Source organism: Paroedura picta, chromosome 3 (genome assembly GCF_049243985.1).
Source record: "Paroedura picta isolate Pp20150507F chromosome 3, Ppicta_v3.0, whole genome shotgun sequence".
In the NCBI taxonomy this organism is placed as follows: domain Eukaryota; kingdom Metazoa; phylum Chordata; class Lepidosauria; order Squamata; family Gekkonidae; genus Paroedura; species Paroedura picta.
The window spans coordinates 96,929,334-96,951,183 of NC_135371.1; the positions used below are offsets into that span (position 1 = coordinate 96,929,334).

The window sequence follows — 21,850 nt, forward strand, 5'->3', positions numbered from 1 at the left end:
CCTGGACCTCTAGGCTGGAGAGAAAGCCTGCTTCCTGCCTTATCAAAGAGAAAATATTGTCAGGTAGAGCAAGAAAGGTGCTGACAGAATCCTTGGTGTTCTTTCCTATTTAAGATGCTTCCCCCTGACTCTTGGGCACATAAGGAAACAGAACAAGAGCAAGAGGGTGATCAGCATAATCAGATGAAAATCGATGAGACTTTGCCCTGCCAGGGCCCTACCAGAACTGGAACAATTCTGCAGGGCCTGTAAAATGGAGCTGTTCCACCAAGCCTTTGGTTGGGGCCAATAAAAACAAAGCTAAAGACCCAAGGGCCCCTCCCACCACCAGCCTGCACTCAGTGTAATTTGAAAAACACTCCCAAAGCCTGGTAAACTTCAGTTACCACAGTTAATCGTTACGCAGATGCAGAATCGGTAAAGTTCTGCCTTTTGATGTCAATACGGTTATTTGTTGCATGTAATATATATGTTGTGGGTTCATGAATGCTTATGTATCATGCCAGGGACTAGTGTTGTATTGCCATTTCTCTATTTTCACTGTAAACTCCCTGAGCCAAAAGGGAGGGCACTATATAAATAGTAAGTAAGTAAATAAATAAATAAATAAGATGCCATTATGATAATACTTCTTGAATAAAGCACACTTTTGCAGCCAGAAATGGGAGGCAGAAATGGGAATGAAAATCAACCTTGTGTGTATATATATGAAGTCAAAAAGCTAAAAAGTGATTGATATATATATATATATATATATATCTTAACACCGCCCGTGGTGCCGCGGGCGCCACGGACTAAATAAAACAGTAAGAGGTCCTGGGGCGGGATGAGTCCGGGATGAGGAAGGGTCCAGATTGGACCCTTCCTCATGACAGACAATCGGAGGGACCAATCGGCAGGCGCTTTGCGCCTGCCGATTGGTGCCTCCGATTCCCAGCCCCAGGAACTGCGAGCCGCGCGCAGCGAAGCGCCTCTTGCCGCGTCAGGCCGCCGCCTGCCCGCCGGCCAGACGCAGCAAAGCGCCTCTCGCCGACTCAGGTGCCTCTCGGCGACTCTCGCCGCGTCAGGCCGCCGCCCGAGGGAACCCCCGGCAATCGCGTGGAGCGCGGCTGCCGGGAACTCCCTACCCGCCGCCTGAGTCGAGGCCGGAGGCGCCTGAGTCAAGCCCGGCCAGCCACCACCGCTCAACGATCTGCAAGACTGGCGGCGTCGACTTCGCGACTTCTTCCCGGCCAAAAGGAGACCGGCCGAGCCGCCGCCAAGCCGCGGCGGCGCCGGGGACGCGGTCGCCGTGCAGGGCCCGTCTCTCCGCGCTCACCCGTCGCTGCTCCGCCCTGCCGTCGCCGATGCTGCGGCGGCCGCCATTTTGGAACTCGGCCTGCCTGTGTCGGGAGCGTCAGAGCCCCATCGCCTCTTCAGTCGCCGCCGGACGCGCCACCGCAATGGGACATCGCCCCCTCGCCCCACCCAGTCATTGCCGCCCTCCGGAGGACGCCTTGGGAGCTCCGCCACTACCGACATACTTCAGGAGCCCCCAGCGCCGGTGCCGCCGCCCTCCACCACGGCCTGCCAGCCTACCCCGCACTCCAGGTAGGCCACGAGCCCCCGGCCACACTGCACAAACCTGACCTTGCCAACCCAGCCCACTGAGCTCCGCCGCCCTCATGGCCTGCCCTCCTATAAATATAATTTATATAATAAAATATAAAAATATATTTTATATTATATATTATATATAATTAATCAAATGTATTTATTTATTATTATATTGATTTTCCCACCCTTTCTTCATGAACTCAGGGCTGTTCTTACGAACAGAGAAATCATTTTTTTTTGGGGGGGGGTCCCCATTTTGTTTAATTTGGTTTCAAATATTTTCCTTACAGTGCTTGCTATATTGATTGTGCTGTAATCCTGTGCATGATAGCCAGCAAGTAAAATGGGCTACGCAAGTCTGTTTCACATTAATCAGACTATGGGTGGATCCTTTTTGCTGAGTTTGTTTGCTTGCTTGTTTACAATTTGCAGCATCAGCCGTTTCAAGGGAGATACTGGAGGGAGGGCAAAAAGGAAGGTTATTTAACTCCCCATCTTCCTTTCAATTTGATTCTCATCTAAACTTACCATCCCCAATTTGTGTTTATGGAGGAAAATGTATGGATAGGTGATCCATGTATAGATATGAGGTCTGGTGCCTATGCAATAATGCAGACATCAGGACGGGACCTTGACTTTACTACCTGGCTGAGAGCTGCCACAGCAGTACTTGTTTGCACACTTTCTTGCAGTCTATATTTCTTTTACAAGGAACAGCATTATAAGTGCTGTGGAAAGACAAAGCCAGTGATAGCCCTTTAAGCATTATGAGGCACAAAGCCTGTTTGTCCATGCTGCCTTTATCTCTCCATCCCATGTTTATTCACCCTTGCTTCAAGTAGGTCAAGGTAGTACACATGGATCACCCTCTCCTAAATACTGTTTACACAACAACCAGGTAAATTAGGCTGAGATCCATTATCCCATAGGCTTTACAGGTGAGTGGGGGATTAGAACCCAAGGCCCATTATGCACACATTAGATAATGTACTTTCAGTGTGCTTTGGCAGCTGGATTTTCTTGTGCAGAGCAGAAAGTGCACTAAAAGTGCATTATCAGTTGTACCACCATCTTGTTTTATTGTATTCTGTTGTTATGTTTATTCTCCTCCTGGGGCGAGGACATCTTGCTGGGTGAGATTCCACCGTCGGATCAAGGGAGGCAGGAACTTCACAGTTCTTCTTCCTGTCCCTAGGTGGCCTCACCCGGCCTCCTCAGTTCGGTTTCTGCCTCGGAGGGAGAGCAGTTGAGCTGAGAGATCCCGAATTGAATTCAGTCTATTCTTCTTCTATTTACTTCATTCTGATCTACTTACCCTTTCTGGAAAATACCTTCGTGTTTGTCAGTCTCCGTTTGTCTCTCCTCTTTAAAAAAAAAAAAAAAAATTCCCCCCCCCTCCACCTTGTTGAAGGCTCGGCTCTGGAGAAAGCCGTTAAAGGCAAACCTCCCTGCGAAGCCCCTATGCCGGCTCCGCTCTGTGCCATGGCAGACGACCTCCTGTCCGACGGAGAACTGGAGGCACCGATGGAGCCAACAGAGCAGGAGCACAAGATGCTGGAGGGCGCGCCGCAGGCCGTCCCTAAACCAGCCAACGCGGAGCCAAGCCGCCAAGCGGCAAAACGCCGCAAGAAGACAGAAGCGCGGGGAAAAAGCAAGGAGAAGACGCGCGGCGGCCATTTTGATGAAAATCGGGCGGGAGGCTCTGCAGCTGCGGCCCAGTCCACGCTTGCTCGCGAGGAGACCGGAGCCGAGATGGACGGAGAGGAGAGTCAATCTAGGGATACAGTAAGGCCCAGTGGGCAACATTTATTATCAAAGGAACTTATTGCTTGTATTTCAGAGGTGGTGCAAGCACAGCTAGAGAAAAGGGAAAAAGGGCCTGAGGGGCATAGATATTACAGGCAGGCTTCCCCTGACTCAGAGAGGGAGGAATATGGGGATCTGGCCGAGCATAGACCTTCCTGGCCCACAAAGGCAGCGCGCAAAAGACCCCATTGGAGCCCTGACAGGGGGGATAATCCTTCCACAGCAGATGAATCCTCAGTAAAGGAAGATGGGGAATTTTTATCTGATGAAGAAGTGATTGAGATTATGGAATTACCTGAGGTATCCAAAAGATTTTTTAAACCAGAAGACTATCAGTATCTCTTATCAAAATGCCTTAACGCATTAGACTTAAAATGGAAACAGGGAACGGAGGATCCAGAGGATCAGGACCCCAGAAGGCCTTATGGCAACAAAGAATACTTTCCCCCAGAGGAGGATGTCCCTAGAAACTTTCCCCTACCAGTATTTTTCGAGAAAAAAATTAGGGCAGAATGGGAAAAGCCCATGGCAAACAGACAGTTGCCAGCATATGCAAGAAAGCTGTACACGATGCCTGATTATGCAGAAGAAATCTTAAGAACACCGATTGTGGATGCCCCAGTAGTAGGGCTGCAATCCTATGGTCTTCTCTCGGAAGATGGCCAGGGATCCGTGAGGGATGTAATGGATAAAAAGGCGGATTTCGCCTTACGTAAAACCCATGAAACCTTAGCAATGTCTATAAGAGCGTCCTCTATAGCATCAATTGTATCAAGGGCCACAATCATGTGGGTAAAGAAGCTGATCCAGCTACTACCAGACCCAGATAAGAGGGTGGCAGAAGGAATGAATAGAGTGCTAAAAGCGGCCTGTTTTTCAGCAGATGCCACCTTAGATGCATCCATATTCAACGCCAGAGCCATGGCCACCGCGGCGGCAGCAAGGAGAACACTGTGGCTGAGAGCATGGCAGGCGGACACCAAAGCAAAGTCAATCGTCACGGCATATCCATTTCATGGATCCAAGCTCTTTGGGGAGTCCTTGGACAAGGTCCTCGTGGAAACACGTGATAAAAAGAGAGTAATGCCAAGAAACCTGAGGAGAACAGATAGGCGGTTCTCCCAACTTACAGGTTTCGTTCCTTTGGTTCATATAGCAGACAAAGACAGGACAGGAGATCTGGCTGGTCCAACAACAGACAGACCTTCAGGGGTGGCTACCCCAACAGGTTCCAGAGGGGATACCCTCTTCCAAAACAGGAAAGAGACGGGAAGTCTCACAAGGCATGACTCCATCGTCCCGGTGGGAGGAAGACTAGCCCGATTCTTGGAACAATGGACAAGATACCAGGCGGACAGCTGGTCATTGGAAATTATAGAAAAGGGCTACGCCATCGAATTCCTAAGAATCCCACCAAACCACTTCGTACAGTCACCCCACCCAAAGTCCAAACAAAACTAGAAAGAACCCAAGCCGCCATACAACACCTGATAGACATCGAGGCAATAGAACCCGTACCTCACGGAGAGGAAAGGACGGGGGTCTACTCGGTGTTTTTCACAGTACCAAAATCCAACGGGGATTGGCGAGCAATCCTAGACCTAAAATTTCTAAATCGCTTTATCAAACTTCGTCATTTCAGGATGGAAACACTCAAATCCATCTCAGAGGCGATACAAAGAGGAGAGTACCTCACATCACTAGACCTCACAGAAGCGTACCTGCATGTCCCGATCCGACACGGTCACAGGAAATTCCTCAGGTTCTGCGTGGGCCGGAACCACTACCAATACAAAGCCTTACCATTTGGACTCTCGACCGCACCCAGAGTTTTCTCGAAGCTGTTAATCGCTCCGGTGGCCTACCTGCGAAAGCAGGGAATTCACCTGCATCCATATTTGGACGACTTGTTGCTGAGAGCCCAGTCCCTCCAGCAAGCGGTCAGCCACACCACTATCGCGATGCAAATCCTTCAAGACTTCGGATTCATCGTGAACCTCCAAAAAAGTTCCCTAACCCCGTCTCAGTCCCTTCAACATCTGGGCGTACAAATAGACACGGTAGCGTCCAGGCTCTTCATGACAGAAGAAAAAATACAAAAAACCAGAAGATTGGCAAATCAGATAATAAAGGGAAGAACGTCACCCCTAATGACGCTAGCGAGCATGATGGGCGTCTTGGTATCGAACCTCTGTACGGTACAATGGGGGAGACTACATTCGCGCCGACTCCAGGGCTTATTACGCCCATTCCAACACCAAATATCAATAAAACTGGACAAGAAAGTGAAGGTACCAATAGACGTCAAGACCAGTTTAACCTGGTGGACCAACAACGCCAACCTGTCCAAGGGAAAGCTATTCGGTCCCAGGAAGGAAAAACAACTATTCACAGACGCAAGTCTGAGGGGCTGGGGAGCCACGCTAGAGAACCAATCAGCCCAGGGAAGATGCTCCTCAGAGGAGTCAAAACTTCCCATAAACGTCCTAGAAATGAAGGCGGTCCGCAGAGCGTTACATCACTTCAGTTGTCAACTAAAGCACACTCACGTGTTGGTCAGAACGGACAACATAGCAACCAAAGCCTACCTGAACAACCAAGGAGGGTCCAGGTCCTCAAACCTTCACAGGGAAGCCATGCAGACCTTGGCCTGGGCGGAAGCCAACCTGTCATCGATACGGGCAGAATACATAAAAGGAAAGGAAAACGTCCAAGCAGACTGGCTGAGCAGAGCGACAGTGTCCACGGCCGAATGGCGGTTGAAACCGCAAATCTTCACCTGGGTAACATCAGTCTTAGGCCAACCAAGGCTAGACTTATTCGCGACAGCAGAAAACAGCCAGATGCCCAGATTCTTCTCCAGGTACTTCCATCCTTCAGCGGAAAACACAGATGCCCTGTTGGCCCAGTGGCCGGAGGGCCTGCTTTACGCCTTCCCTCCATTTCCGATAATAACACGCCTGCTGGCAAGAGTCAAGGAGCTCAGGGCGGAGGTGATACTGATAGCTCCCAGATGGCCTCGTCGACCGTGGTTCTCGACCCTAGTGCGTATGTCGGTGAGGGAACCTCTGCTGATACCAGTACAGCCGGACATGCTTCAACAAGGGCCCCTTTGGCATCCGGACTCGGAATGGCTTCAACTGACCGCCTGGAGATTGAGCGGGGCCACCTCTTAACTGAAGGCTACAGTACAGAAGTAGTCAAGACGATCATGGCATCCAGACGCCAGTCCACCAATAGGATCTACAATGCCTCTTGGAAGGCGTTCGTTCGCTGGTGCAAAAGGAAGAAGGTGAATCACCTGACTCCAAGACTGCGAGATGTGCTGCAGTTCCTGCAAGATGGTATGGCAAAGCGACTGAGGGTGGCCACCCTCCGCCGGCAGGTAGCAGCACTAGTATCCGTCCTTCCAAACTTTAAAGGAAAACCCATTTCCAAGCATCCTCATATTGTCCGCTTCCTAAAAGGAGCCACCCAAATCCAGGGCCCAATTACCCATAGGTTCCCCACTTGGAACCTGAATAAAGTCCTAACGGGAATGACCAAACATCCCTTCGAGCCCATAATGGACATATCTTTAAAACACCTGAGAATGAAGACGATCTTCTTAATGGCAGTGACATCGGCCAGAAGGATATCAGAGCTGGCAGCTCTATCGGTCAGAAAGGAGCTCTGTATCTTTCATAAAGATAAAGTGGTACTTAGAACAGATCCGGCCTTCAAGCCAAAGGTGCTATCCAGTTTTCATCTTGGTCAAGACCTAATCCTACCATCCTTTTGTCCGAACCCGGTTCATCCCAAAGAGATAACTTGGCACACCCTAGACGTGCGGCGAGCCTTAAAGGCCTATATTATCAGAACAGAGAACATAAGAAAGTCCGACTCGTTATTCGTGTCCATTGCAGCTCCCAACCAGGGTTCGAAGCTATCCAGCAGGGCCATTGGTAGTTGCCTTAGAGCGGCAATTGCGGAAGCGTATGTGGCTCAGAAGTTGACCCCACCACAGGGTATTACAGCTCATTCAGTACGGAGCACAGCAACGTCAGCGGCCTTTTTTGGCAGAGCATCGATTCTCGAAATATGCGGAGCAGCAACATGGGCTAACGCCTCAACATTCATTCGCCATTACAAGATTGACGCGTACAGCTCAGCCGAAGCGGCGTTTGGGCGAAGAGTGCTGCAAAACGTAATCAACACAGACGACGATGGCCCACCCTAAATTCTGCGGACTGCTATGGGAGGTCCCAGCAGGATGTCCTCTCCAGGAGGAGAATGACCATTGAATACTTACCGTGAAGGGTCCTTCTCTCCTGGGGTATAAGAGGACATCTTGATCCCTCCCTGCCATCGTCAAGCGAAGAAAAAGAGCTTACCTGGCCGTAAGGCATCGGGAAGTTAACCCAGAGCAGAGTTTTGGCATGTGTCTTGATATGTCATAATGTGCTTGTTTCGTTTTTGTTCACTGTGACGTGTCTTTCGTTCTTCTTCTGCTAAGAGGTTCCTAGGTCATATGTTGTAGTTAAGAAAATGCCTGCGATCAGCTATGGCAGTGGGCGAACTGAGGAGGCCGGGTGAGGCCACCTAGGGACAGGAAGAAGAACTGTGAAGTTCCTGCCTCCCTTGATCCGACGGTGGAATCTCACCCAGCAAGATGTCCTCTTATACCCCAGGAGAGAAGGACCCTTCACGGTAAGTATTCAATGGTCATTTTATGGGGACAAGATTTGGGGATTTTATTGTTTTAAGATTTTATGTACAATGTTTTATATATATGCTGCACACCGCCATGAGACAGTTTGATGGGAACAGCAGTCTAGAAATCAAATTATAAATAAATAAACAAACAAATAAACAAATAAAACCCAACGTTCACAGTCCTATGGCCATTCTGCACGACTTAAATGTTCCGCATGATGTCGCACCCAATCTGCAACACTCCTGCAACATTCCCGCAAAAAGCGCTTCGTTGTAGTGCTTTTTGGGGAATTGGGAAAAGTGGATTCCCCCTGAAAAAGCCGATAAACTTCTGCGCACAAGCTGCAACAAACCAGCGAAAGACATGTGCGTTCTCAATGTAGTGGTAGAAAGAAAGTCCCTCTCCCACTCTTGCCCTGAACTTCCGGAAAAGCGATCGCCATTTTTTCCCCCTTAGACTGGTGAAAGCAACAAACCAGCGAGGCTTCACTGGCTAAAGATTTGTTGCAACGGATATGTTTGGTTTAAAAAAAAAACAGTTCTTAAAGGGAAAGGGGCTTTTCGTGAGCATGAACGCAACAGCCCATTGGCTGTTCCGTTTGATTGATGGCCAGGGGCAGGAAGAAGCGCAGAAAAAAATCGCTTCCTTTGTTGCGATTCCAGTGAGACTGCAAACCTGTGGGGAATGAATGAAACGCTACTGGGACTTCTATATTACACTAAAAAAAATGGTATGTGGAATGACGAAATTCCACTGTTTAATATAGCGTTTCTGCATTCTGTAAACAATTGGCAACATTGGTCCTTGTGCGGAATGGCCCCTAGTCTGACCTGCTAACTGCTTCATCATACTGTTACGTTCTTTAAAATTACTGTGAGATTCCTAGCTGTATTTCTGTCTCCTGTGCAGAAAAAAAGAAAGAAAAATTTGATTTTCTGAAAAATGTGATTTTCTGTGGATACCATCCATCTAAATAACAATTGGACAATTAGAATAGTCTGTTTGCAAGGTTTGACAATTGGCATAAACAAAACATAGCAGTATACATTTTGCAAACCTTCCTAATACTTTCTTGGACTGAACAAAACACACACTTCTCAGTTGAAATGTATGAAGCTGCCTCATACTGAGTCAAACCATGAGTCCATCAAGGTTCTTATTAGCTGTGCTGACTTTCCAGAGTACCAGGCCTTTCACATCACCTAGTACCTAAGTTTACTAATTTGCTATAATTTGCCATAATTTGCTTATGCCTTATATCTCCACAGTTATGATGGTTATTCATTTGGTCTGAGGAAGAGTGCTTGCACTCGGAAGCTCGCCTTGAATAAATCTTTGTTGGTCTTAAAGGTGCCACTGGACTCTGCTTCTGTTGTACCTAATCCTTGTCACTGGATAGACCAAGGGCCTACTGCATGCAAACTCAAAGCAAATAGTCTGCCACTAAGCCTGCTCTCTGATCCCAATAAGATTTTTTCCTGGAGTTGCTTCACATGTCTTAACCACTCTGTAGAGAGTCTATATATTTTTAAAAACTTAATTATATTTTACTCATATATCCTGCTGTGTCTTCTTCACATACATATTCTGATGTGGCTAGGACCAGTTAAGGACTCTCCAAAATATTAACTCCATCTGTTTCTTCCTCAGTAGACATGAGTACACAATTCCAGACCGCTGACATTATTCTGCTGTGCACTTCCCCCATTTCCTTGTGTAAAAGAAAATAATACTTAGACATGCACAATCATTCTGGCTAAACGTATGTGTCTTTGTTCCTGTCAAATATTGTATACTATTCCTAAGTGTCCTTCAGTGGAGATGTTGAAACTTTGTCACGGGCACTGTGACTTGTGATTTTGAGAGCAACACTGGTAACACAAAGCAGGCTCTCCTCCAGAGTAGTCAAAGGGCAGCCTTAGGAATGGAAATCTATCCAGTGGGTTGCCTCCTAGTTATTTTGAACTGGACCATAATTTAGCCACTCTATTCAAGACCGTAAGTGTTATGATCAAGAAGATTTTGGAAAGAGAGTAGCTGCTGGTTGCAGCAGAGAAAGAATTTAGAGACTGTAATGTCAGTGTTATCTGTAAATCAGGAGCAGCTTAGATCTTCATAGTTACTAAAATTGCTATACAGCAGCCAGAGGAGAAATATCACAGTGATGCATCTTTGTACTGACAACTTAAATTTTAAATATGGGAACAAATAATCCATCCATATTTAGTTCACTGTAATATATAAAAGACAAAGCAGCTGTTTCCAGGTTACTCTCTCTGAATGAAAGGGGAAAAAACAAATCCTAGCTTTGTGAGATTGAGAACAGAACAGTTTGACTAAGATGGCCTTGCTAATGTTTGTGCACCTAAGATACTGCTGAAAATATTACTTCTTTGTGTGAGGAATATTTAACCAGCCAACATAGTGTGTTAGTTCTGAATTATGGTGGGAGATTTTAAAGCTGAACATTATTCAAAAGAAGAGCTCTGGTTTGGAGTTTTTGATAAGTTTGATAAGTGGCCATATTATGTGGCCACATCAGTGTTCTAATCTAATAACTATGGAAATTAACTATTTTAATTTAGTTGCATACATTCCTTTCAGAGTTTGGGATAAGTTAGAGGCAGGGGAAAGAATATGGGACCTATTTATGCATTATGCTTAAAAATACTAGTTAAAGAAAAGATGTGAATGTGGGTGTACCTGAATCCCAGGGCACTGCAATCAATAGAAGATAATTTTTTAAAATATATACAAGGTAAAGAAATCAGGTCACTTAACAAAAGCAAATTTGAGAATGTAAAATTAGGTTGTGAATATAAAATGTCCGTGGATAAACTGAATTGGAAACAATGGGCTCTGTGGGGTATAAATTAAACAGAAATGGAACAGATGGAAAGTCAGCTAGTGCTGCATGGGAAACAGATGTGAAGAAAAACAGAAAATCTGAACAATTTAATAAGTGCTGTATAGGTTCCATATGGGTGATGTTATTAAGAGTTATGGATTTGCAATAAAAAGATGCATATTTTTCCTTCTGGTATTCATTTGTTATCTGCCTGATATCCAGGACCTGAAAGTTCAGACATGAGCTTGCTATAAAATTGAGAGGAGGTTTCGTATATGTGCTTTTCTTATAGATTTTCTTAGAAGTCTAGTCATGACTTTTGTTTTTATGTAACCTTAATAAACACATCATGTACTGGTCTGCTCATCTGAAGTCCTTTAAGGTATCATATGATGTTCATTTTGTTGATAACTTTAAATCTTTTTAAAAGAAGTGGACACCTCTTTTAAAAGCCAACAAATAAGTATGCAGTCTGAATCTGAGAGGGGGAAAATGTCCAGACCTGACCAGAGGACAGTTGTTCCATGACGCTTCTTAGTTTTGTTGGGTGAATCCGAGGAGCTTTTGGTGTTCAACACTGAAGCAAACCACTTTAAACAGGAAAGTATGGTTCTTCTGATTCATAGAATCATAGAGTTGGAAGAGTCCATATAGGCTATCAAGTCCAATCCCCTGTTCAATGCAGGATCAGCCTAAAGTATCCATGATAAGTATCTGTCTAGCTGCTGCTTGAAGACTGCTAGTGAGGGGAAACTCACCACCTCCTTGGGTAGCCAATTCCACTGCTGAACTACTCTGACTGTAATTTTTTTCCTAATATCTAGCCAGTATTGTTATACACATATTACTGTGTTATTGTTCTACACCTATTACTGTGGGCCCTATTTTCTGCTGCCAACGGGAACCGTTCCCTGCCCTCCTTCAAGTGACAACCTTTCAGATACTTCCCTCTCAGCCTCCTCTTCTCCAGGCTGAACATCTCCAAGTCTCTCTGCCTTTGCTCAGGTCCCGGATCATCCTCATTCTCATCTGTACCCTCTCAATTTTGTCCACATCCTTTTTGAAGTGAGGCCTCCAGAACTTCACACGGTACTGACCAATATGGTATACAGTGGGACTATGACATCTTGCAGTTTTGATGTGATGCCTCTGTTAATGCAGCCCAAGACTACATTTGTGTTCTTTATTGCCGCATCACACTGCTCGTATTTAGTTTACAGTCCATAAGTACCCCAAGATGTCATTCACACACACTGCTTCCCAGAAGTGTATCTCCCATCCATTATGCATGCTTCTCATTTTAGTGACCCAGATGTAGAACTCTGTACTTCTCCTTATTGAATTGCATCTTGTTCTCATTTACCCACTTTTTCAGCATGTTCAGATCTCGTTGAACTCTATATCTTCTGGGGTGTTCACTGTTCTTCCCAATTTGGTGTAATCTGCAAATTTAATGAGGAGTCACTCCATCCCTTCATCCAGAACATTGATAAAAATGTTGAAAAGTACTGAACTCAGTACCAATCCCTTTGACAACCCACTTCTCAGTTCCCTCCAATCAGATGAAACCCCATTGACAAGTACTCTGGGTGTGGTTCTGCAGATATCCGAAAATACAGTCTGAGGGCCTCCAGTTTACCCATCATGGGGGAACCTTGTCAAAACCCTTACTGAAATCCAAGTAAACAACGTTTACTTGGATTTCAGTAAGCTTTTTGATAAGGTTCCCCAAGATTCTGAAGAACGGTTTCTGTTTCTGATTTGGTTGAGCTCCCCCCCTTTGTTCCTGTAAACTAAGTGGATTAGAATGGGGGGGGAGTATAGAGAGTAAGTACACAGAAAGTTGCTACTTCTTTTATAATAAACACTCGAATTTAAGCCCACTGTACTGAAAATACTGTGCAGCGGCTCCCGATTGGCCCCTTCGAGTTTTTATCCTGGACTCGCCCCACCCCTTTCTCCATCCACTTACTCTATTATTTAGACCGCTCCAGCGGGAACGGTTTATATAGATACATAAAACAATAAAGCCATTGTGATTCTGCTGTTTGTGTAGTATCACTGGGGGTGAAGAGAAGGATAAAATGAAATAATTCCACATAAAACCACTGGCGTATGGTTGAGGCCTTGGTGAGGTCCCGGAGTTACCAATGGGGAATCCCTTAGTGCTGGTTAGATCAGGACCCTCGCTCCCAATGAGAGAACTTTGGGGCACAAGTTGGTGGGAGTAAGAACTCTTGCATCGCCATCTTTTAATGTTAATGTTTAAGGGTTTTTTTAGGTGTTGTACTAGTTTTTATCTTTTTACTGTGGACCGTTGCAAGTCAAATTGAGAGCAGCGGTATACAAATTCAAAAATAAATAAAATAAATATTTTACCCTGAGAAGAATGGTGGGATAAAAATTAGATAAATATACATTGTTGTCCTTTCATCTACTGACAGGACCATTGGAAAAGGCATATCTTGAATGATTTATCCAGGTAATTTTATATTTCAGTTTATATGTTAAGTTTCACTTCCACATATTTAGACTAGAAATCAAATAGAAACTTCTCTCCTTAAAAGCTGCCTTAGATTAATCAGACTATTGGTCAGTCTAGTATAGTGTTGTCTATGCTCACTAAATTGTGCATGGAGCAGGAATTAACAATAGCCTGATCTTTAAACATTTGATTATAAGTTTAATTTGATTTTCAGCCCATCCCCTACCCCCAAGGTCTCAAAAAAGGCACTAGGTTCAATTTGCAATTCTTTCCATTGATGAAATTACTGTAATTGTACAATATCCCTGCCCATTTAATCCTTGGGCTAATGTCTTGGAATTTGAATCTGAAAGGGAAGGTCTTGTCATAGGAAGTATCTTAATGGACAGGGCAGAAAAAGAATTTCTTTTAACGCCTGAAAGTTAGCTTTCCAGATATTTTTTAAAGGCCCATTCACTCCCAAGAGCGATCTTTGTATTATCAGCATAGGAACAGAAATGGCTTCTTCATAATAGTTCCTTCCTTCCTTCCTTCCTCCTTTTGTGGGCCAACATGTATGACTAGGCTTATATAACCCCGTTGTCATCACAGTGGCTTTGACAAACAGGAATATAATTTCCTAAGGTCTATTAACTACATAAACACAGAACTTAAAAAGAAAAATGTAAGGGTGGAAAAACAAGATTGAGATGGGAGATTCAAAGACAGTGTAATATGAATTGAGAAGGAAGATATAATTTAAATTTCAGTGCTGGGGTAAATGTGGAAGTACATTGGGTACATGAAAGAAATCTTTAGGAAGAAAGTGGCTCAAGCTTGTCCTTCAATTCTCAAGTTCTCACCCCATATCGAACTAAACTTGAATACCTTCTGATCAAAATGTAAGGTTGTGAGCAATTTGGAGGAGGGATTCATTTTTTACTTTTTTGTTATGTTACTCTGCTCTCATATGCGGTAATAAGTAATAACAATAATAAGTAATAATAATAACGGTAATAAGTAATAACAATACTTATTATTTTATTTTTATCTATTTAAAATATTTATTAGCCACCATTCTTATGGAGCTCAAGACATCTTACAATATGTGTAAAATACATAAAACCCAAAATTTAAAACTACAGTTGTAATATTGCTGGTAAATTAATCAAATGTTGTACAAAATAAAAGTGTTTCCAGTGGCCTCCTGGAGTTGAGGGGACCAGGTATGCCTCCCTGGGGAGACTGACCCGTCATCATACTGCCACTGAAGTATGGTTGAGCTACTAAGGAATTTTTAATTTACTTTGCCTACTTCTAAACTGAGCAAGTAATGTGACATCATGGTGATTGTGAGCTTTGTATTCTGCTTTTGGAATAAATTCAACTACTTGTTTTGTCTGGCTGAACACAAAAGATAAGGATTCCTTGCTGAGAATCTTTTCCCACTCCTCACTTCCACTCTCACTCCACCCCCACTCCTGCCATAGAACTGCCATAAAAGTTCTTTAGTAAATACATTTGGAAGCCAAGGCTGAAGGCTGGGTGCTGGGAATTACCGAATATACTCGAGTATAAGCCAACCCAAATATAATCTGAGGGACCTAATTTTACCACAAAAAACTGGGAAAACTTATTGACTCAAGTATAAGCCGAGGGTGGGAAATGCAGCAGCTACTGGTAAATTTAAAAAATAAAAATAGTTACCAATAAAATTACATTAATTGAGGCATCAGTAGGTTAAAAGTTTTTGAATATATATTTCCTTAAAAGCCTCCTTTAAAGAAGTGAACGGAGTTCCTCCTTTAACAGGTGAAGGACCAACTCCACTTCTACTTTACATGGATGTCACAGTAATCCTATCTAAAACTCAAGTAGGTCTAATTTGCTACCTTCGATCACTTACTGCGGTGGTCCCCAACTACCGGGCTGCAAAGGTCCCAGCACCGGGCCGCGGCTCCCTCTCCCCACCCCCCACCCCCGCAGTAAGAAACTTCCCAGGCCGCAAGCAAAGCGGCCCCGCAAGCTTCGTTTTGTGGGAGGGGGGAGAGGGAAGCAGGGCCGTGCATGGTGCAAACAGGCATGCACGGCTGCGCATGCACGGCCACGCGATCACCCTCCCCACCACCGCTGGTCCGCAGCCTAGAAAGGTTGCGGACCACTGATTTACTGTTTACTGTAACAAAAAAAACAACTAAAAATAAATGATGATAAAACAAAAGTCATGTTTTTTGCTAAAACTCGCTGTAAGTTTAATTGGTTGGTAAATAGAAATCAAATAGGACATGTAAATAATTTTAAATACCTTGGGATAAATTTTAATTACAACAAGTGGGCAAGTCTTAGAAGAAAAGTAATTAATGTTGTGAAAGGCCTTCTGGCTCATTTAATACAATTTTACTATCATAAAGGTAATAAAAATATTTTAGCTACCCTTAAGGTATATACAAAGTAAAAATAATACCACAGATTCTTTTTGGAGTCCCACTATGGATAGAGGCATTTAATAATGACCTAGTAAATACACAATCTTCCCTGCTTAGACAATTATTAGCAGTTCCAAACTGTGTGGCAAACCACACTTTAGTTGCAGAGCTTGGCCAACCAAAATTAGAAAGCAGAGCTTGGTTGCAATTCTTGAAGTACTGGTTAAAGACCCATTTTCACACCCAACCGAACAGTTTACTAATTAACCTCTTGGGAGATCACTATTCGTCCAACTGGTTTAATAAAGCGATTTACACACTGCAGACAATTGGCCTGAATATTCCATCACTGACTGTCTAAAAGGAAGCAGTTATTGCAAAGCTAATAAAGCAGAAACTGGAAGACATTGATGCCCAATTATTGGGATCTCTTGCTAACAGTATATGTTCACCTGAATTTTGGGGTATATATCATGTAAGACTATATCATGTAAGACTATCCCAGTATATCTCCAAACTTTGGACATACGCCCTTTAAGAAGAGAATATCTGTTAGCACATTTAAACATCTTCCCCTCAAATGTACAGACTCAGGACAGATTTCTCCAAATTTCTGCTTCTAAGAGACTGTATGGACATAATGTTCCTGACACACTTTACCATATACGTATTGCATTTCCTAGGTTTGTTCAACAGCGTCATCTTTAATGGGTTATGAAGAAAATTAAATTATTCTGTGTGGATGAGAAGCATTTGATTAATGTAATTTTAAGCAACAAAGACTGCACTTATTGTCATGGTAGCCAAGATATTATTGGTTATTCTAAATTATACTCACAATTTAATGAACTCTGTAACCCTTTAAATGCCTATTTTTTTACTATTTTGTCTTATTTTGTCTTATTTTGCCAATAAATGTATTCTGATTCTGACCTCTTGCTTATTTCTTCCTCTTCTCTCAGCTCCTTAGTCCTCCCTTTCTCTTGAGCTTCATATCACCACTTCTTCTCCTCCTAACCTTGCTCAGATATGCCCCAGGAATCCTTTATGCCTTTTCTCCTTTCATTCTTCCCTTAAGCTTGACCTTTCTCATACACTCATGTGCCTCTAATACCAATTTTCCTCTACATCTTCAGATTTTTTTTCTTGGGGGCAACATATTCATCACCAATGGGTTGGCTTCACCTGGACAAGTTGTAGATGGACTAGTCTACCTAAGAGGGACCACTTTCACAAGGCATAGTTTTAACTCTTTTTGGTTGAATTCTCAATTTCTGGATTTCATTGTATTTTCATTGTATTTCATGAATGATATTTTATCACAGTATATGGCATTTCTGTAATGTTTTCCTTAACCTTTCTGTCTATCACTGTATTCAATAAAGATAAAATTCAGTCAAATTAAAAGCCCGGTATCAGATTTTCCCAAGTATTGCTTCAAGATTACACCTGTGCAAATCCCATACCAGGGTTAGGAAGTGTATGTATAAAAGCACTTCTATAAGTCACATCTTCCCCCATTCTGAGATCCTTGAGTGTAATGACTTCCAGCCTGTCAGAATGCTATGCTTCTGCCTTGATTAATAGTAGCTCCGTGATCTGTTAGTCAATTAGCCATTTGGCCATGTTTGATTGCCTCGGTCAGTTTCTCTTACTTTCACAATTCTCCCTCATCCATCTCCATTCACCTCTGGAACGTGGCCTTGGGCTCTGCCTATATTGCTGTTGTGACTGTTTGAAGTCCTCCGGAATTGTACCGGGGGGGGGGGTCTCACAGGAAGGGGTACGGGTTGAGTGATTATATGCTATGCCTGTTTGCCTGTGCCTCAGTTTTGACAAGGTATTGTTGTGTTAACTTGCTTGCTCTGAATAAATGAATTCTTTGCACCAAGTCAAGGGTTTACATGTCTGGGCAACTAAAGGAACCTCACACTACCACAGCCAGAAATGCCCCATGAAATGCTGTATCTGGGAACTCAGTGATCCCTGCAGAAATGAGGAGTCAGCAAAGATGTTCCAGCAGATCCAAACCACTGTTTTCCATAGGCCAGCAGTGTTTTCTCCATCTTTTTGACCTAATCCCTTCCCCTTGGGGAAAATGATGTCACAGATTACATACAAAAAGTTCTGGATTTCTACTTGGATGCAATGTTACACTTAAGAAATCTTTGTTTTATTTAAGGACTTCTTCCTTAAAGAAGGAGCATGCTCATTAGTACATTATTTAGGTGTCAAAAAGACCTCTTGCCACTAACTTACAAATTTCTGGACATAGAATTTTCACAAGGCATTAGGATCACTGGGAAGAAGAACAATTTTTTGGAGTTGAGCTGAAGTTGAAGAAACCTGCAAAGCAGAGACTTATACAGCAGTTCAGTATGCCCAAAAGGCACTATACAATGAATGCATGGTTGAATAGAGAAAAGCTGGCACTGGGAGCCTCCATTTTTGAGGATATCTGTTACTGATGATAGAACTTTTCTTGTAGATTCCAGTGAGCAGACTGCTGTACAAAAAACAAATTTGGCTTTACCTGTAATTTTCTGGTTTTCTGGTAATTTGGGGGCAGTCTGACCCATACTTCAGTAGTGTTCTTTTCCGTGGTCAGGTTTAGGAATAGAATTTGGAACCCCTGACCTGTCTTTTCATCCGTCTCTTGATTCATTGTGATGCAGTAATTTAATACATGTGCTAAATTGGGTTGGAACATACTTGGAGAACTGCAGTGGTGAAGCATTGTCAGGGTATGTTAGAGGCTGCTGCTTTTAGAGAAAGACTTAACTGGAGGAGATAGCCATAAAGAGGGGCAATTCCAGTGAGTAAATTGTCCCACAACCACCACCAAGAACTGGAAATATACAGGAAAAACAAAACACCTGATTTTAGAATTCAGATTTATACATTAATAACGTTGTGTTATTGTTTTATTCCTAGTTCATCCATCACAAGAGCCTGGCTGGTTGGAAGGAACTCTGAAAGGAAAAACAGGATTGATTCCAGAGAACTATGTGGAGTTTCTATAACCATGGACATATTCATACACAACATTGCTGAGCTTTACATGGTATCCATGACAACTGCTGATGAGTGTATTGTAGATCATTTGCTGTTTGCCACTGTGAAATGCGAGTTGAAGGATTCCTATACCTGTTCAGAAGATTGTTTATGTAAATAAGAATTGTATGATTCTCCTTATGTAATGGATTGTTTGTGCAAAGACACTGCAGAAAATGACCAGGAGCAAATGAATGAGGCCTGGAAGGGGGGGGGGGTCTTTCAACTGTTTCAGGAAGAGTGTCTTTAGCTTTTCTAAGTCATGTTTTGTTCTGATTAAGAAGGGTATGTGATAAATACTGAGTGAACATGGCTTATAAGGCCACTTTCTACTTAACTTAAATGCAAAAATGCAACAACACAACAATTACAGGACTGGCCCTTTGGTTCCATACCCGTTGGCATTCTGGCAAGGAGAAGAGAGCAAAGAGCTATACCTAAAAACTTTCCTGTGGGCTGGCAAAAATAAGCATTTGATTTCTAAGAGGAAAAAATGTTTGTTCCTTTTATCTTTAGCAGGTGAAAGTCATGTTTTAGATACATCAAGACACTAATGGCTGACTGCTGCAGACACTAGCTAACCTTGACAGAATTTAATCCATTCTCGGCATATAAATAATTCCTGTAATGAGAACTGCATCACCACCTACCCCCCCCCAAAAAAAAAAAAAGTTATTGGTGCATTACTGTAAGGCTTTAAACTTTTTAATGCCCCAAAGTTGAATGATTTCCACAGAGCATGTAGCAATTATGAAGTGTCTGGTCCCAAATAATCGTTAGCAATATAAAGGAACAAATGGACCAAACCTTACACTTTTCTTTTTTTTTTTACAAAATTTGAAGGTTTCTGAGGAAAACATCTACAGTCTCTGCCAACAAGTGTTTCCTTATAGGGAGCGGGAGAATGCCCAAGATTGCAGTTTCTATAGAATAGTGCACCATCTGAGTTACAGGGAAGACATTGTGTTGTCACCAGCACAAGTTTTAGAAACAATCACCTGCAATTTAGCGGAGGCACATCTCGTTGTCGTTTCTTGTGCTTGGACTACTTCTGTCATCCGTAACGGCTGCTTTCCAAAATGGTGCCCTTTGCTTGCTTTATACCTTGCTGTTGTCACATATGTAGTAATTGTTCTAATTCACTCAGCTTCTTTCAGATCTTACGTTTGTTGTGTAGCCAAGTCAAAACTGTAAAACACACACATACACAAAGGATTGGGATTTGTGATCCTTTTCATCAATAATGATGCCTGTCATTTATTCCTTTTCAGTGGATGGGGAAAGCCGGTTCATCCTTGAGATGATGTGAACCACCCAGCATGTTTGTATGCTATTTCACAAACTTGTAGATCTGATATTTAAAGAAAGCTGCATGATCTGAAAGCCAGTCTTTCTAGATGTCATGTAGCATTGGCTGAGTCCAGTCAGAATAGACTAATCTATCAGCAGAAGTAGCTATGGGTGACATTATCATGTTTTAGTGGTCATGGACCATTTTTTTCTGCTTTAAAAATGCGCTTTTTAATTTAATCTTAAATTCTTGAGTGGTCACATTGCTGTATGTTTCATTGATAGATTGTTTGAACATTGAGCTGTAAATATGATGATTTGAAATATTGTGAGGTAAAAGTTTTTATATATCCTGGTTTTTAACAGAGGTGTAATAAAGTAGAAATGCCGTGTTCATTTGAAACCTGTTTAACAGGAGATTCAAAGGCAAGCACAAATATGCACCCTAACTTTACCTTTTCCGCCCTTCTTCATTTTGACTTCTCTTCTGTAAGGCAGCTGGTTGTAACTCCTGAAGGAAAAAGGCAAATATGTCTTTCTGTAGTTGGGCCTGGGGTTCTTCTGGAATTACAACTGAGTTCTTGAGTCCAGACCCCAATCAGTTCCCTTGGAAGAAATGGCAGCTTTGGAGGGTGGACTCTATTGAATCTCATCCCCACTGAGTTCCTTCTCTTTCCCACATTTCTCCCTCTGAATGCTCCACCTCCATAGTTCCAAGAACTTCCCAGCCTGGAGTTGGCAACTCAATATTATGTATTGTTCATTTTAAGATTTTGATGTTTACTAAATGAATGCACATATTGTATGCAGGATTCATCTCTTTTTTTAAAGATCTGGGAGTGTTGCTGTTTTTGGACCATACAAAAATATATGCTGTTCATTTTTCCAGTTAATGAATATCTTGCTTTCTTCCCACATGACAGTGGGACACTTTTCTCAAAACTCAATGTGTGGATTTTTATTTTTTTCAAAAAAAGGGGGGGTATCTTTAGTTTTTAATTCCTAGAAAGCCAAGCAACTTGATGAACCAGTCTTTGAAGACTGGTATCTGTTGCATCCAGGGTCATTGAGTGGAGGCTGGCTAAAGGCCTTTCAGTTCCTTGTACTGTCGTCCACAAGTAAACTACCCTTTGTTTGGTTTTCTCTCCTGATTATCATTCAAAAGAAGATGAGGAGCAACCAGCCACCAGAAGTCTTTTTTTAAATAATGAAAATACTTCCTACTTGTTAATGTTTGTCCAGCCACAATATTTTGTACTTTGTAACCTCCTGTTAATGAATATTAAACCACGGTGAATGGGACAGAATTCATTAAAATTATGTAGACATTTGTCATATCTGAGACAGAGAGAACCCAAGAAAAATGAATGAGATGTATTAACGTGGATTGCAACATCTCACATTGAAAATGAGAGGATGCCCTTATCAAATGGCTCAGTTATGTTTTAAAAACAAAAAACAGGGCAAGTAAAAATATTGCAACTATATGACATAATCTATCTAGCTTTGAAATATTTAAACCACAGTTTCTTTGCTTTCTTCCAGGGAGATCTGTCTTAATAAAGGGAAGAACTCAAAAGTTTAGCCTCCTCTCACATTTTCCATCTATAGTTCATTCTGCTATCTTAGAACTGGCCCAACTCATTCTGGTGCATCATAGTCTGGTGTGA

General features: G+C 42.9%; 1 protein-coding gene across 4 annotated transcripts in view; it reads left to right on the top strand.

The window, feature by feature from the left end:
• The window catches only part of ARHGAP26 (Rho GTPase activating protein 26), a 423,503-nt gene extending 402,006 nt beyond the window's left edge, over positions 1-21,497 (top strand). For all 4 annotated transcript variants that reach the window (XM_077326941.1, XM_077326940.1, XM_077326943.1 and 1 more), the window contains one exon: positions 18,771-21,497. In XM_077326941.1, coding sequence (XP_077183056.1) covers positions 18,771-18,859 — 89 coding nt within the window. In that variant the 3' untranslated portion in view covers positions 18,860-21,497. The remainder of the gene's footprint in view (positions 1-18,770) is intronic.
• The last annotated feature ends 353 nt before the right edge of the window (positions 21,498-21,850 follow it).